The 17729-nt window shown below is 39.9% G+C and overlaps 1 protein-coding gene across 6 annotated transcripts in view; it reads left to right on the forward strand.

The window, feature by feature from the left end:
• Positions 1–17729, forward strand: part of dock4b (dedicator of cytokinesis 4b) — a 139933-nt gene that overhangs the window by 48843 nt on the left and 73361 nt on the right. For all 6 annotated transcript variants that reach the window (XM_051945529.1, XM_051945530.1, XM_051945539.1 and 3 more), the window contains exons 8-12: positions 1514–1665; positions 9400–9481; positions 9663–9723; positions 9843–9975; positions 11876–11964. In XM_051945529.1, coding sequence (XP_051801489.1) covers positions 1514–1665; positions 9400–9481; positions 9663–9723; positions 9843–9975; positions 11876–11964 — 517 coding nt within the window. The remainder of the gene's footprint in view (positions 1–1513; positions 1666–9399; positions 9482–9662; positions 9724–9842; positions 9976–11875; positions 11965–17729) is intronic.

Below are 17729 nucleotides of genomic sequence, written 5' to 3' on the forward strand. Positions count from 1 at the left end.
TTTTCCATCACAGAATTGAAGATTTTAGGAAATAGAATAGACTAATAGCACTATGTCTGCAGCAAATGTGTAGCAGGAGTGTGTAGCTTGTTAGTATAGCTTAGCTCAGCATGAAGACTACAAAAGTTCTTCTAAGAAGGCAACCAGTGCAGCTTTTTCCACTTGTTTTGCTAACTTGCTGCTGCTTCCAGCTACATATTACATATAGTATTTACAATATATGAGCGTGGTTTCCGTTTTCTCATCATGAGTCTTACATTTTAGCATTTTTTTTTTAGCATTTTAGCATAGCATTTTTACATTTTCTTTATCCCTCTCCTTCCCCTCATTCCTCATCCTCCCGACTCACTATTTATTTATTTATTTTTAATGTTTTACTCCAGAAATGGACGTGAGGCAAAATTTGGCAATGACTCTACGGGCCATCTGGTGCATTGTGTATATGTGTGTGTTTGTGTGTCTTGTATTTGTGGATGTTGACAGCAGATTAGGATGAACCTCATATTAAACAGACATATAATGTCCATGTTGATCTGGATGGCATTTTCAGTGCTACGCCACTGTGTCTGAGTAGGCCTTTTTGATCTTTTTGATACGAACTGACTCAATATAATATCATCATGTAATATCATCAGCTGCTAGTGCAGTAGCAGGTACTGAGATGTGACAGCCTGCTGCAGTACTGCGACTATTTCTTTGCTTGCTTTACATTCAGCGTGAATCTCAGTGTTTGCATTCCTGTTTCTAAGATTAAGCAAAGGGATGCAAATGAAAACACTATTAATTCTCGAGAAAATAATTAGCCTTCTTGAAGATAAGTGGATGATATGTTTGTTGCTTTTAAACTAGTTTGAGGTGATATAAGATGTTAAATGTGTTTTCCCAAGTAAAGAGGCAATAGTCTATTTTCTGTGAAAGCCCTTTTACTGTGATATGTACATGCAACGCCCCATTTGCTTTCTCGGCATCACCGCTGCCACAAAGAAACAGTCAGACAATGCAGCTCGAACTCTCACATTTTAGCCTCTGGTGCTGTCTGCAATATTGCACGCCATATTAATATGATCTATATCAACAAACTCTGTCGGGGCCTATTTTTTCAGTCCTCAAATATATATGCAAATCTGCAGCAGTGATTCCCCCCATAGTGAGATGTCTCAGAGGGATATTACTTATCTTAGAAACTCAACACTAAATACAGCAGCTCTGTACTGTGATTGGCCAGTATTTAAAGAAGTGTAACCACATGTTGTTTTTTTCCCCCCAGTATTAACTGTATTTGATAAGCTTTGATCCTGCATTTTGAGGATCTTTCAGGATTTAGAGCTTATGGATTTTGCTGTTATTTAAACCTTCCTAAATCCACATCTTGAATCCTGTATTAAAGCAGCATTTGTTTTCACGTGTTTTACGATTTATTAAAATTTTTGCACTTGCAAAGTTGATATGTAAGGAGTCTCCTTTTCAGAGGATCAATCTGTGCTGATTTTTTTTTTCTCCTCTTCCCCCACAGATGGAACATCGGCATCGTAAGAAGGAGACCCCGGCGCCCGCGAGCACCCACCATTTGTTCGTCCATGTGAAGAGTCTGATGAGCGCCAACCTCGGGGAGGAGCTAGAAGTCTTCTTTCACATCTATGATGGACGGGAGAATCGACCACTCAGGTAGAGACTGTAGAGAACACAATGCACACTAATTTAAAGAAATAATGATGGAAAATGCATTGCTTTTTAATCCTCTGAATCCCAGTATCACCATGTAATATCATCCACTGCTAGTGCACTACCAGGCACTGAGATGTGACATTGTGCTGCATTATTTTGACTCTTTCTGATGGAGCAGTTTCTGAGTGTTTTTTTTTATTTGCTTCTGTCATATTTTTCCTCACTGTGGGCCTGAACCTCGATTAAAACAGCACAACCATGGCTAAAAGTAGAGAGGATTAAACAGTCTCTTTTTCATAGTATGATGAAGTTATCATGCTATAAATCATCAAAAAAGTACAAACCCCCCCCCCAGAAACATTAATTTGAACAAAACATTGTTAAATCCAGAAATTGACTTGTACATTTTTCCTGTGGTGGCTCTGCATGCTATGAATATATAGGGTCTTATATTTTTATTTGTTTCCAACAAATTTGTTTCCTCCTATCTGCTCTGTGGAAACACTGCCTGCAGTTCAACCCAGCTCAGCCCCAAAAAGCTAGAATTTTTGTCAAGTGACTATTGGCCTCAACTGAGTCATTAATCACTTCACAAATGCCTCAAAAAGCACAGATTTATTTTTTTTGAAGAATTAGCTCAGGGCAAGTGTTTGTTTTTTTTTTGCACAAAATTCTTTGATAAGTGATTTTGCCGAAATATCACGAGTTTAACCTGAGACTTGGTTATGTTTTCCGATAGAATGGCATCTCACAGATGAGTAGACTGTAGGAAAGTGATTAAGCCTAATGATTCTCTCTCTGCAGCTGATTAATGGTGTCATTTTGGCATTTAAAAAAATAAGAAAGTATAGCATGTGTTTAAAACCCACTGGTGGGTTTCAGGCTCTGAGGGTTATGGTATTAATAATATTAGCCTCATTATTATACAGTATGTTGTTTTGAAGTTTTCATCACTGCGACCTGATTTTATGTAGGTTTTTATAAGTTTTTGGACCTGGCAACAGCATTTAAAGGTCACCAGCCTGTGTGTTGTTTGCTTTGATTATATTTAGTTAAAAATCCTCATAAGCTTGCACAGTTATTGCATTTGCTGATGTCCTTTGGGTTTACGAGTCACAGAAATGCAAATGAGATGCACTGGTGATTGCGGGAGGTGTCTAATGGTTCCCCGCATGATGTCAACAAGACTGCTGTAATTGTGTTCTTGAAGATTTATTAAATGAAGCAGGTTGTTAAAGTGCACTTGGACACATAAAAGTGGGCAAGGTCATGTCATTTTGTCATATAAAAAAAAGTCTGTGCCCTCCACATAAAAGAGCCCGTCGCCCTGGGAGTCTGCACACGTTACTTGCGTGCATGCTCACACGCACCACACACTTCTGGTGGGGTGTTGCCCAAATTGAAGACTGTGTTTAAACTCCCCGGTTTTCAAAGTTCAAAGTGAAGAAATTCTATTTAATGTTGCAAACAAGTGGATTTGTCAGGCGAAGGAAAACGAGTGGGTTGAGAAATGAGCACGGCGACGCTGAAACTCCTTTTGATAAGTCATGCTTGTGTGACGATGCTCTCCGCCCCACAGGGTCACATCAGAGGAATAGGGGTGGCTTTGATGGGAGTCATTGTTGTCTTACTGTTGTGCTGCATACAGTAGCCTCACTTCTGTTTGAAATCCACTTTATTATTCATCAACTTTAAAGGTAAGTTTGTCTAAACCTCACATGGCGAATAGCTGGGTGAATAATAGCACGCAAGACACCAGGTTCCATTTTTGCTAGTGTGCTTTTCAGTTTGTTTCTCATGATGCAGTTTATCTAATAGGAAGAAGAACAAAGAGATCTGCATGTGTGCACTTAAGCCACAACCGCGAGTGGATGAGAACTGCTATTACTGAGAAAGTTGTATTTAAATTTGGTCTCTTGTCTTCTTTTAACCCGTACATCCGAAATCATGATGTAGTTGAAAGGTTTGGCAATAATGAAGATAATTTATTTTCCTGCACTGTGTCTCAAAGTGTGTAATTGGTGTCCAGTGCTATCATATTATGTTCCACTTGACGCACTTTCCCTTTCTCCATTTTACTGTTATTATTCGTCTCCTTTTTTTCTATCTCTCGATCTTCTTGCTACTTCAAAAGATCAAGTACCTTCTCCAGGTATGACTAATTAGACTCCTTCAGCTCTGTCATACATTTGAAAGGGTTTTACAATATGTTCTTTGAAACACAATGAGGTCTGCTTTAGAAATTCAACATATATTATAAACTGAATGTACAATAATGAACACACACAAAGCTCCATCTTCTTTACAGCCGCTTATCTTGGTGCCTAAATCAATTAATTACAAATTTTCCTTCAGTTTTTAGAGGTAAACCCAGCCACTGTGCGTTCATGCGTCTAATTTTCCCCGTTTGGATCAGTTGTCTTTTTGAATGATCTCACAATGGCAGCTCGCCAACCTTGTCTCTCACTGTCTGGTCCCATGCATAAACACAGACACACAAATTTACACAATCTGCCTGGCACTAAGCCATTTCTCTCCTTCCCTCTGTGCTGGTAGTTTATTTGTGTGTGTGTGTGTGTGTGTGTGTGTGTGTGTGTGTGTGTGTGTGCACGAGACCAGATGGGGGTCTGACCCGTTGTCTCAGTACCATGCCAACACCAGCAGCCCCCGTGCACCATGGCAGCTTCTTTGTGTTCCATACAGACTCCTTGTCAGGCTCTTGAGCAGCACAACACAGTGGTATACTGTGCAGCACTCATGCTGATCCTGCTGCTCTTCTTACCCTGTAGGTTCTCATATTATTCCAGATGGAACATAAGCACATCACGCAAGTTTTTTACATATTTCCCTCCTCCAAATTCCATTTTTTCTTCTTTCAAGGGCAATCGTGGGTCACTTGGCTTGTGAATGTGTGTTCTTACTGGGGATGAACCGATATGGTTTTTCCAGGGCCGATACCAATGCCAGTTACTGGCAGATAGCCGATATTTGGAGCTGATGAACATTCAAAGTAATGTTTTAACAGCATGTCATAGCAGAGAGCCTGTCGTTCATAACCAGGCTTCTTCATTAACAATGATGACTGTGAATGAATATGTCAAATAGAAACAGGAGTGATTAAATTAAAACCCTCTCGGGTGTTAATGTGGGATTGACTGAGATTAATCATTTTGTCTCCTGTAGATATGTCTGCTGTTTGTCTTTGTTTTCTAAATATTTTACTATTGTCACTTTTATAACTCACTAAGATCCATATTAATCATCTTAAGTCATTACTCATCATAGTTTTTCAGTTGAGACTGACGGATTATTGGCCTGACTGATTATTTTGGCTGATATTTGACATTTTCCAGATTGTTGATATCTGTATTTTTCTTGGCCAATTATTAATATATTAAATGCAATACTTCAGGTCTGATACAGCCTCCTCTCTCTGTCTGTCGTCACTCTGTGTTCTCAGAAATGTTTGTCAAGCAGAGACTGAAAAAACCTGAACAAGAAACACAAACTACGAAATCAGCTTCTGTCACTGTAGCTACGGCTATGCTAAAGGTTAGAAGCTAAGTTAGAAGGTGGCTACAAATCATCCAAAACTGAATCTGATAAACAATAATAATAATTATAATGATAATTGATAATGCTTTCAGATATGGACCTTAGTTAGCAATAAAAATGATAAAATGATTAAGAAAATGGAGAAGAAGAGCCGATGTAACATCAGGAGACAAACTGATAAATCTTGGTCGATCGTACATAAGCAGAGGAGAGCGTCCTTATTAAATCACTCCTTTTCTATTTTAAATATTCAGTTCATGTCATCCTTATTAATGAAGAAGCCGAGTTATGAACGACAGGTTCCCTGCTGTCACGTACTGTTAAAGCATGACCTGTAATGTAAATCGGGCCACAAATATCGGTTATCGGCCTTTCCTGATCGCCAACAATCTGTATCAGCCCTGGAAAAATATCATTCGATCCTCATTTTCAGACTCTGTTTTGGGGTAATCTGTGGCTGCCTTCTAAGTTAGCTGCTAACCATTAGCATAGCCTTAGCCACTGTGAGAGTAGCTAATTGCTACTAAATTGACATTTCTGAGACCACAGACTGACAGAGAGGAGGCTGCATCAGACCTGAAGTTGCTCGTTTAATAGTAATAATTGGAAAAATGGCATATATCTGCAATGACAATTGGCCAGGCATCAGTCTGTCTATCCTGTTCATTAATGAGACTAAGTGTTCTTTACCTGTCTGCTTCACTGTATTTAGTGTAATGTTGTGCTTTTTTATAAAAAAAAGATTTAAGTTTCCTCTACTGTTTAGTTTTAGTCATCGTTCCACGTGGCCTCTCGGGGTAGATTTTTATATTTTTTTAAGTTTAAGAAGGGGGAGGGAGGCAGCAGTGGCAGTTAATTTATCTAGTATTTTACACGCCAGTTGCTCACTATCCCATCCCTCCCTCCCCCTCCGCCCCTCAGCGGCTGAACGCACGGTTCCTAATGCAATCATCGATATCAGGAGAGGGAATAGCTAGCGCCGTGAGGGCCCAGAGGGGAGGGAAGTCGGCCATTCATGCTATGTTAATGTGAGCGGTGATAGAGGGAGATATGGTCCTGCTGGGGGACGTCGGTCCCTTTAGCTCAGGCGATCAACACGCTGCAGCTGTGCGGCAGAAGAGTTGGTGACAGGGAGTGGTGTGCTGAAGAACCAGAGACTTGTGTGTCTGTGTTTGCTGGAGTGGCTGTTAATTGGCAGTTGGGGTTTCAACAATAGAGGACTAATTAGGGTTCGGGGGAGCGTGTGCAAAGTCTCATGTCTAATGCATAGGAATCCGTCTCCATATGGCTGGATAAATGGCCTGGAAAGTTACAGAGAGCAGCTAATGAGGAACAACCTCATCTAAATCAAATTGGCCTCTCAACTGTTTCATTCCAATGCGGGTTGATAAAAAGAAAACTTTACTGAAGGAATACATGTATGAAAAATCATAAGCATTTGTATAATTAATAATCAGGAGCTTAATTAATTCAAACATGGGCACCCACTGCCCTACATATACAAAACAGTGAATTACAGTGCAAGAAGCAGCCTCTTATTTACATCACTGTCGAGAAGGTTGGAGCTTGTATTAGGAGCTTTTATTAGCCCAGACTATAATGAAACATCCTAATCCACTGTAGTCGCGTACAGCATGAAGTCAAGTTATATAGTATCTGCCGGGGTGAATTCTGCTCTCGTGTGAATGGGCCTACTGTAGCTTGCGCTGCTAGCCGTGCCAGCGACTTGGCTCATTGTCAGGCGCTGGTGAATTACAAGGTTTTCTCTCTGCTTATCGGTGGACTGTGAAAGTCACCTAACTGGATTAGCCCTCAGCTCGCCAGCCAGGATGAGAGAGGCCCAGCAGGATGCCTCCGCCGCCTCTCTTACAGAGTGTACGCGAGATAGACAGAGAGGACGAAGTACAAAGAGAATGAAAAAGCGATCAGTGTCTGTCCTTTCTGTTTTTGCGCGACATTCACTTTCTAAAAGGAGGGTGGGAGGGCATTTGAGGCCACAGTTGTTATTTCGGGACAGTTCATTGTGATTTATGAAGCTGCTCTTCTTGATTTTCACAGTTAAAGTTGCTCTATATGTAATATACAGAATATATACAGAGGATGTGCAAGAAACCCAAAGAATGATTCATTGTTGTTCAGACTTAAGGCAATTTATTTTTGCAGTTGTCCCCGGAATAGCTGCTGACTTCAGAGCCAGTCTGTTGCTTTAGCTTTTACTTTGGTGGATTGAAGAGTTACCATGACCGTTTGTACAGATATTAAAGAGCAGATATAATGCTTTGGTCTTTTTTCCTATATTTTTTTGTGTGATATAGCGACTTTCTGCAACTAGCAGGAACTCACAAAGTCCAAACTCCATGCATAGTTATTATCTCATACAGAAAACACTCTACATTACTTGTACAGAAACTAGCCTGGCAAAGAATTAGTAGCTGCATTATTTCTGTATTTGTGATGATATGTAAATTAGAACTTACCTTATGTACGCTGGGCCAATCAGAGACAGGCTGGTATTTTTGGGCTGGGGACCTTAAAGAGAGACCGGCGCTAAAACTGAGTGTTTCAGGTGGATGGTGAAAAATGAGTCTACAGAAGTGTACAGTATCCAAAAAATAATGGTATTTAATCTCTATAGCATGTAAACCTCATCTGGTGGACCTTAAAAATAATATAATGAGCCTGTACTTAAGCCTAATTTGAGCACTTTCATTATTATCATTGGTTATAGCTTAAGCATAATGACTTTTCCTCTGGTGCCACCTACAGACATTTTTTAACTTAATTAGTGATATGTAAGCATCCTATAGCTGTAGCTGTACATTTGTAAAATGTCTTAAGAACTGTTAGATGTTTTTCCCTGGAATTGAGGCATGTACATCTGTGGCTGCCAGGATGAATTGTTTTAAATTCAGGGATCCTTTCAGTTTTTATGTAGCGCCATCATCACATCAAAACTCTGCTTCATGGCCAAATACCTACAAAATTAAACCAAACATCCCCATCAGCATCAGCTATACCTCAGGTTCAGTGATGCTCATTAAATATTAGCATGCTAACACACATAACCAAAACGTGAGCATGATAAGAATCATGATAGTTCAGCATGCTAGCATTGCCATTGTTTGCATGCCAGCATACTGGCATTACTACCTAATTCTGCAAAGCTGCTATTGTGATTGTAGACTCTTAAGTCTTGTTGATAAAAAGGAAAGTATTGAGTTGGTCTGCATCTGAGTTTTGTCTGTTTTTCAAGCTTCTATCCTTTTGCAGCAGTGTCATTTTGCAGCCTTATTAGCTTGGCTGTAGACTTTTTTCATTCGCTAACATTAGCATGACAGTTATGCTAACTAAGGCCTGACCAATACTGGATTTTTGGGGCCAATGGTAATTTTTAGAGCATTTCTAAATGACCCCGAACTTTTGAATGATAGTTTTTATGGCAATAATAAGACAAAGCAAATCATTCGTTGCTATGCTTCTCCTGATAATGAACAAAAAACATGCAGCAGCCACCAAGTAGTTGCATGTGGATGAGTCACACTCAGTTGCTATTTATGTCTATTTCATATTGTAAATCACATTTCACAGTATCTTTGACGTTCACCAGCTCTCATCAGGTTCATTTCTTTCTTTGTCTGTCCATATTCACCTCGTCAGTCCATGCCTGTCACAGCCAGAAGATTTATGACAACCAGCTCTGCAGTTATATGACTGAGATTATTTTATTATAACCCATCTCTATTTTCATGATGATGACAGTCCAATATTGGGGCTAAAGCGTGTCAGAGAGAATCTATAATATGCAAAAATGCAGTTTTATTCAGTCATGGAGGAGTTGCGTGTGAATGTACTTGTCAGATATTCTGTGTTGGGGATTTGGTTCAGTAATTCAAGCTTTGTATCTATATTTTTTTCTCCCTGCTCCCTCTCTGCCTGTCTTTCCCTGCCTTGTATTCTGTTTCAAGGTTTCAGACAGCTTTAGTGTGAAGTTTGAACTTTGAAGTGATTTCTCCAGTGCCCACTGTTCAGCGCTTGACATTTTTGACATTGTTTCTAATCTTTATTCTGTTCCTGTTAGCAGTGACTTGGATGCAGTTGTTTACTATGACACTCAGCCATCAGTCCTGACCTCATTCATCTCCATGTGTGTTCCCTCTCTCTGTCTCTCCTCTCGTACAGTGAAAGGTTCTTTGTCAGGCTGAATAAGAGCGGGTTGCCCAAGTCGCCAGAGAAGACAGAAAGACAATGCACGCTGTTTGTGGTGAGCAGAGAACACGACTTTGTGTTTATAGAGACTGCCTGGGAGCAATTTAAAGCTATGTAAAGTTGACTTAACTCATGTTCCATTGTACTGAATACTAAAAAGCTTCGTCAGCTCTCCTCAGCTTGTCGACAATGACTGGCTCTGGTGCTAAAGCATGTTTTACTGTGTTGTTTGTCAGGATTTGGGAAGCAGTGATCTACGAAAAGACGTCTACATCGTCGTGCACATCATAAGAATAGGTGGGAGTGATGTTGTTGCCTCTTTATTCTCCTGAGCTCTACGTGTTTTGAAAATCTCCTGGGCTTTCTTTCATAATAGAACTGTTCTTACTGTGGAAGTGTTTTTTGTGTACTTGCAGGGAGGATGGGAGCAGGAGAGAAGAAGAACCTGTGTAGTGTACAATACAGGAGGCCGTTTGGATGCGCTGTTGTTAGCATTGCTGATCTCCTCACTGCTGACTCCAAGGATGACCACTTGCTCAAGGTTTATGCGTAAGTCACCATGAAGAACTATTTCAATAGTCATTTCTTCTAAAGACTGAACTAGACTCTACCTAGAGGATAGCTCAGCGTTATTAGAAATGAGTTTATTCACTTTCTACCTACACCTCTGAAGGTCAAGACTGTTCATGGGCTTCTTTATGCTCAGCTCAACCAATGCTAGTGTTCTTTCAGTGGCCGATGGTGTTACAAGTTCAATTTTTCTATCAAATGCCAACCATATTTTGAAAAAGATATCGGTCAGTCGACATAAACTCGAGGCTAGAATTCCCTTTCATGAAGCAACAAAGCAGTCCAGCTTCACTGAATAATACAGAAGTGCTAATGTGGACATATACAGCAATAAAATACACCTTTTCTGTTGCACTTCAGAGCCTTTGTGGTTTATTCTCTGCCAGCAGCGGTGAAAGTATACTGTGGTCCTACACAGTCCACACGATGCCCCCAGGGACAGGAAAGGCTACCGCTGACACAGTAGCTTTGACCTAAATTATAGCTGGAGCAAGCTGACTGGCCAAATAGACTGAGCTCACAAGAAAATACAGCCACTCTCTTTACACCTGAAGCAAACACCAATGAGGTTTCAGCGGGATTAGCATTAAAGGTCTGAGCTGAATGTTTGCAGAATTAGGTCCAGACAGGATGTGATTGTAAATAAGGCCAAGTTTTTACCCAGTGTGTCCTAGTTACACTTAGAAATCAGACAACGGGCAGTCAATGCAATAACATAGAATCATACATGTGATAGACAGATAGATGGATAGAAATAGTACATTGCATGAAACTAGATGATGCAATAGTGGAGTAATAACACATTATGTTAAAACATTGTGACTTTATAGGGTAAATCCAGTAATTATGATAGTATGTGTTAGAAAACGACCATGGAGGAAAGTAACTGTGTTTACTTGTGTACTTCAGATACTTCACGTATTTCCACTACTTTATAGTTCCACTACATTTGAGATAAATGTTGTACTTTTTACACCCATACTTTTATTTGGCAACTGTGGTTACTGATAAGGAGAATAGTTTACTCAATGAATAATGCAACCGGTTGTAAAATACAACAAGTTAAACATTAATCCAGTACTTTCCGACCCTTCTGGTTTGTTTCAAAAAAAAATTTTTTTCCAGATGTCTATGAATTGTTGAACAGCTCCATCAGATAGTGATTTCCCCCTTTAAAACGCATATTTTCATTTCAATAAATTTTCAAATAAGCCAGCGTATCACCAAAAATCAAAGATTACAGAAAAAATATATAAAAACTGAAGTGTGTTCTGTGTATCATAACTTAGTTTTTTTCTTGTTTCATTTCTCCTTAATTATGTAATGATCCCTCAGATTTATATGCTGACCTTGTGCGTATAACTGGATATAAAGTAGTTCAAACTAGCTCCACCTGCAGCTACTACAACAGAAAAAATGCTGCTGATGCTCCGGTATTTGTGATTTAGTGGTGTCATATATAATAATATGTCCGTCAGAGGGACCAAGTCAGTATGTTTATGTTGATACTTTAACTACATGTTGCTGCTATGCACTTGTTACTCAAATAGGATTTTTTGTGCAGGGCTTTTACTTGTTGTATTTGTACTTTTACTTTCATAAAGCATCAGAATACTTCTTTCATGGCTGACAACTGCAAAAAGAAACAACATGGTGCTTTAAAGCAGTGGACATTTGCCAGGCACCAAGAATCTAATGCCAAAGTGCTTTTTGTTATGGAAAATGTAGGATTTAGCGATTTGGATCCAAATATCTCGGTCTCTACTGCTTCGATGTTATAATTTTTTAATAATTTGTCCTTGTGACTAAAATGTGTCCCTGTGATTGTGCAACATGTGCAATTGATTTAAGGGTTATTCTTTGTTTTTCTGTCCCTCAGGTGTAACACTGAGAGTGAATGGTACCAAATCCATGAGAACATCATCAAAAAGGCCAATTCCAGATACAACTTGTCTGGATCCAACACTGGTAAGAACCACATCTGTTTTATTCATCTTCACACAGTGCTGAATCTGAGACATTACACAGCAGGATGATTTAGTAATACATGTTGGCCTCCTGAGTTTTAAGCACATTCACGAATTCAAAGCTGCTAATTCAACAGCCTCATGAACTCTGGATTCTTTTCTTTCATAACCCCTCCATTGTGCTCTGGTGACAGCTCAGTTGCATCAGCGGTGTCTTACCATGCGATAGTCACTTTCCGGTCAGTCTGAGCAGCCCTCATGTGGGAGTGAAGTTCCTCTTTAGGGAAGCGGATCGTTCTTCACATGCTTGTGTCTGCAGGAAACCCGCCACTGCATATATGCATTCAGATGGTTTTGTATAAATAGCTGCATCCGCATCACACTGAACAACAGCATCAGCAGTTTCCCATAGCAACAGGTTGGTGGAGAATCTGAACACTCGGTTCTTCAGACATCAAAGAAAAACCACGTGGCATATGAAAAGGTTTGTTATGCAATGAGATCCATATTTCTGTGGACTATAGGATGATAAAGATGCAGGTGTTGGAATAATAAACGCATGTAAACAAGATGATCTTTAGTTTTCTAACTTGGATGCAGATTGTGAAGCAAGAGGACATATTCATAATTTAAAAAGTGTTCGCTATTTTGCAGCCGTTTCCATCAAGGGGCAAACGCAAAACCAACTGTAAGCAATCAGCAACAGTTCATCAGAAGTTTGTCTTAAAGCTCATTTACATTAATGTGTTTGTGGATGTTCCTGCAAACTTGCCGCAGGCTCTTATTCTCGTAATGAAAGTGTTCATTCGGTGTGTTAACCGAGTGCACCGTCTTCTTACACTTGCTTATATGTTCTTGGAGAAACAGCCGAGCCCGCTGTATAGAAAAGGTTGATGATTGTTTGAGGACTATCAGCAGGGAAATGGGAAAAGAGATTACAAGAGTGTCAAGAATCTGCGAGACTGATCTACTGAGTCAGCGCCTCTGCCCTCGGAACGCCAATAATTACTCGAGGAGAAGTCATACGACTCAGGAATGTTAAATTATCATGAACAATCTCGCACAGGCGTGAAGGGATGCGGTGATTAAACTGAGTGACACAAAGGCATTCAACACAGTCGGCGTCATCTGAGCGGCGTCTTTTACACCGCGTCGATTTATGACAAAACTGCAGCATCAAGCTAAAATCTAAAATGCATAGAACGAGTGGTGATGTAAAGCGCTTTTGCATTGCTAAGCTCAAATTAATTCCTGATTAAACACACAGAAATGGTGCTAAAACAGCACTATTAAGCAACCATTTACTTAATTTCTTGCTGTTTTCTTATCTCATATTGAGCTAAATCTTAATCAGGTTCATCCTCTAATAGTTTACCAGATTTATTTACTGCTTACTCCTGCTGCCGGCCCATATTATCATAGATAACACACAGCCATGCTCATGTGATCAGATTCAGTAACAGATAATGCATACAGATGATGCTCCGTATTGTTGCTGTTCAGCCTCCCTAACCTGTTTTCAGATGACACTGTAGATACTGTATGTTGTTGTTGAGTATGAGCAGCACAGGGTTTGATGTCTGCTGGATATCAGTTGACATTTTCATCTTTAACATTTCATAATCAGAAACAATTATTCACACCCTTTGGTAAAAACAACATTGCAGGCAGGAGACGGCACGATGCTGTAGTTCGCAGTGTTTTCTCAAAATGTATCCGTCATATAAGTGTTTGCTTCAGGGCTTTTGACACACTGAGCCGGTGCAAACACACACGCACTTGATAAACACATGGAAGTGAATTGTTTTCAAGAATTTACTTCCGTCTTTGGCCGCACTTTATCACAAACACTTGTATGTTTGCTATTGAGTACCTGTCAGCTGAAGACATTGATCCAGCTGAACGCCTCATTTGCTTCAGTGCTTTCTCTCTTCAAAGTGCATTAGAGTTGAGCTGCGGGTCTTTTGTCACAATATGCTCACATGCATAATTCAAGGGAGTTTGTTCTGAAATCACATTTACACCACTTAACTAAATCTGACATTGATCTTATGAAATAAAAGAAAAAAATGTCTTTAATCGCAAAGGAGAGGCAATAATTTTAATATTTAAATAATGGGCCCTGGATATTAGGTTTTACTTATGAGCACAATTCATCTGCCTGGACCAAGTAAATTAATTACAGTTTTATTAGCTTTGACAGTTTTACTTTGCATGCATTGTGCCCTTTTTAAGGTCTATCTTGTTAATTACATGCCTCTCTCTTTCTCACACATTTGCTCTTATGCTAATAGCTCTTGTGGCAGTAGCTGCATAGGCTGCAGCAGCCTGATATCATTTCCACATTTACTGTACCAGGCCGTAAATTCACATGTGCAGCAACAAGTATGAAGATAACCAAAGCAATCCAAATCCCCTCTGCCTCTAATTTCTTCTCCTTAATCTCCAAATCTTTTCTTGTTCCCTGCTCATTCCACATTCAAAACACAAATACACAACATCACTAGCGGCCCGCTTTTTTTTCTTTCTTTTTTATTATTGGAAAAGTCAATTCCTCCCAGAAGGCAATTATTCTGCAGCGGCGCAGCATTACAGGATAGATAACACTTGAGCTGCGACAACAAATGCAAAAACTAACAGAGAATATTTCATCTTCACCAAGCAGGTCAGTGTCTCCTTTCCAGTTTGTCCCTTTAAAACCGTTCATGCAGGAGTTATGGAGCATCATACATAATTTAAAGCCCACAATTTATTACACTTAATGTCAGGAGGGCAATTAAAACAAGTCTGAAGAGGCGTGAGATACTGTAATATGTATATGTGTCTGTATATGTGCACATGATGCTATCTTTGTGCATCCTGGTGTGTGTCGCTGGTTGTCTCGCTGTGTGGTTCTCTTTTTCTACAGACCTGGCAGTGCTCCAGAAGTCTCTTATTAGCAGCCAATTAGCAGGGGAGAGATGAATGCACTGCCCCTTAAACATACCAGGCTGTTTAGTTTTTTTTTTTTTTTGTAATAAAGACGAAGGGAGACAGTCTATGTGGAGACGGCTATTTTGTTCTCATGTCGCCTAATGACTACCTTGTTTTTTCTTAACCTGCGTTTCATGGTCACGGGTGCTTTTTGGGGTGATGGAAACCGAGAGACTGATGAGAGGATTTTGTTTACCTGCTCCCAGTGAATCCGTAAAAGGGATTTCATAAGAATCTGGCTGTGTGTGTGAGTCAGGTCAGGTAGATAATTCAGCTGCCACCTCCACATGCAGGCGTAGGCAGCGACAGAAGAGACTGCGACAACTCCACTGTTTTGTTTTGGAGTTTTTTTAAATTTTTTTTGTTTTTTGAGTTTGTGAAGAGGCAGGCCGGGTGGGCTGAGGGCAGCAAAGGTTGAGGGTGCTTTATGTCGGCCTCGGCAGCATCTACCGGGCAGAATAGTAATGAAGGTGGTTTTTGCCTAATTGTGGCCCTGCATTAGCTTTTAGAGCCTGACTGTGCGTTTGTTTATGTGGATAAATAAATGGAAAACGCCGGATCCACAGAAAGGGGCAAGCAGATGAAGCTTGGTTTAAAAAAAAAAAATCTTTCGTGAACTTAATGGAACTCTCCTTTCAATTTCTACCAAGCCATTGTGCTGCAATGAACACACTGTTAATGGACTGGGCTATTTTTGTAGTCCTTTGTGTCTCTGTCACCCCTATGCCTCTTGTTTTTTTGTATTTTTATTTAGAGAGATGTCTTAGAGATGACATCATGACATCATAGAGGCACAGAGCTGTGCTGCCAGTGCACTATGAAGCCATAAATTTGATCAAAAGAGATTAGGATTTGCGTTGTAGCATCCACTTTAAAATACAACCTCAAATATTTACACTATTGTTATTAAAATGTGAAATTAGCAAGAAATCCTGTTGTGTTTGTAGCAACTGTGCAAATACAACTAAAATCTAACCGCAATTAGTTCACTTAGGTACTGTAGTTACTGCATTCTCTTCATCAGTAATTTCAACTGCTTTGATAATAAATGACTGTTGCAGTTAAAGCAAGAGCAAGCATCCTTTGACAATCAGAATATTTGCTTTTTTCCCATCAGCTGCTATCTGTAGTATAATTTGATGTCCCATAGCTGAACACATCGTTAAATTTTGAAGGAAAGCATTTAGTTTTGCATACTGTGTTGTCCTCACGTCTTAAGATTATCTAAAAGCCATAGAGCCCATTTAAAAGTGGAGTCAGTGATTATTGAGAAAGGTTGTTCATAGCCAGTTAGCATATTTAGAGAGCATTTACATTAGTTAGCATTTCGATAGCATGTGCCACAGCTACTTTGCTGTCACTGTCCCCTTTCCCTGTCCTGTGCATGAGCACAAACATACACAAGCACAGCATAAACGTGCAGACCAGACTGGAATAATCATTGTATGGATGGGCCCAAACCACTTTGTGTCTCATTTACAGTCAGGGCTGTGTACAAACTATAGGCTGTAAAAAGGGAGGAACAAGCTCTCAGTGACGACTGTTTTGAAGCTCAGTACAGTGGCTTCAGGCGTCACCATATTGGCAGTGCCTGACATTTTCTCATTTCCGGCTAATCAAAAAAATGAGCAAAGAGGTGATGTGTTATTAGAGCTGAGCAGAGCGATACAAACTTTAAACCTTAATGCAATTTCAGTGGATGAGTAGTATAAAGATTCACCCTCTGCACAGTTGTCATGAATGAGGAAATTGGCTCCAGAGACTAAGATATTTTATGTATCAGGCTATAAACATGTTTATTTCTGTTGTAAAGTTACGGATTTTACCATGAGAGTCTATGGACAGTGACTCACTTTAAGCCAGCCTCAGTTGGCCATTTGAGGAACTGCGGTTTTGGACACTATTGCATTGGATTCACTTTTCATTCCTGGAGGTTCCTGCCTCGCGTGGACAGCAGTTTTTCTTTTTTTCATAGTGGACAGCCAGCAGACCTTGAGGAGATTGCATTGGCTTAAACTTGTTGATATTTACCTCTTAAAATAGACTCTTTATAAGTAATCATGGTTTCTTTGGGTAACATTATCTCTAGCATAGGCGCAACATGAAGGGATTACAAACTTCTGTCTGATTTGCAATTTACTGGACAGCCTGAAAACTTCAAACCCTTTTTTCCCTCAACTCTTCTCCTTCTTCTCACTGCTCTGTGCCTTTGTGCAGCAGTGTAGTCTCGCATATCGCTATCAGGCTTGCAAACAAGTCACGTCTCTTTGTTGACTCCCATTGACTGAAACGTCTCTCAGCTAATGAACCATTTCACCACTGCCTCCCGACTTTCCAAAAAAACAACCACCAAAATACTAATTATCATCATCATCATCTTGTCTCCTGCACATTCCCTTGCTGTTTTAGTTATTTATGTATCTGCCTCTCCTCACCGTGAACACACACACACACACACACACACACACACATCAAGGAGAGGCATTTTAAACTCTAAATACAAGCCAGTGCTTTAATTTAGTTCCACTGACATTTGGAGTTATTGCGTAAGGATATTGATTTGAGACGACGGCCTTCATGTAGGATTTCCTCTTAATAAAAAAGAACTGCAGATGACTCACAGGCTGCTTGCATTTTTTTGTTTATATATATATGTGTGTGTGTGTGTGTGTGTGTGTGTGTGTGTGTGTGTGTGTGTGTGTGTGTGTGTCTGGTTGCTTTCCATACACATAAGTGTTGTTGTTGGCAAGTACAACTGTCTGGTTTGCAAGTCCATACGGCTGCAATAAAACT

The sequence above is a fragment of the Acanthochromis polyacanthus genome, chromosome 1, assembly GCF_021347895.1.
Source record: "Acanthochromis polyacanthus isolate Apoly-LR-REF ecotype Palm Island chromosome 1, KAUST_Apoly_ChrSc, whole genome shotgun sequence".
Lineage (NCBI taxonomy): Eukaryota > Metazoa > Chordata > Actinopteri > Pomacentridae > Acanthochromis > Acanthochromis polyacanthus.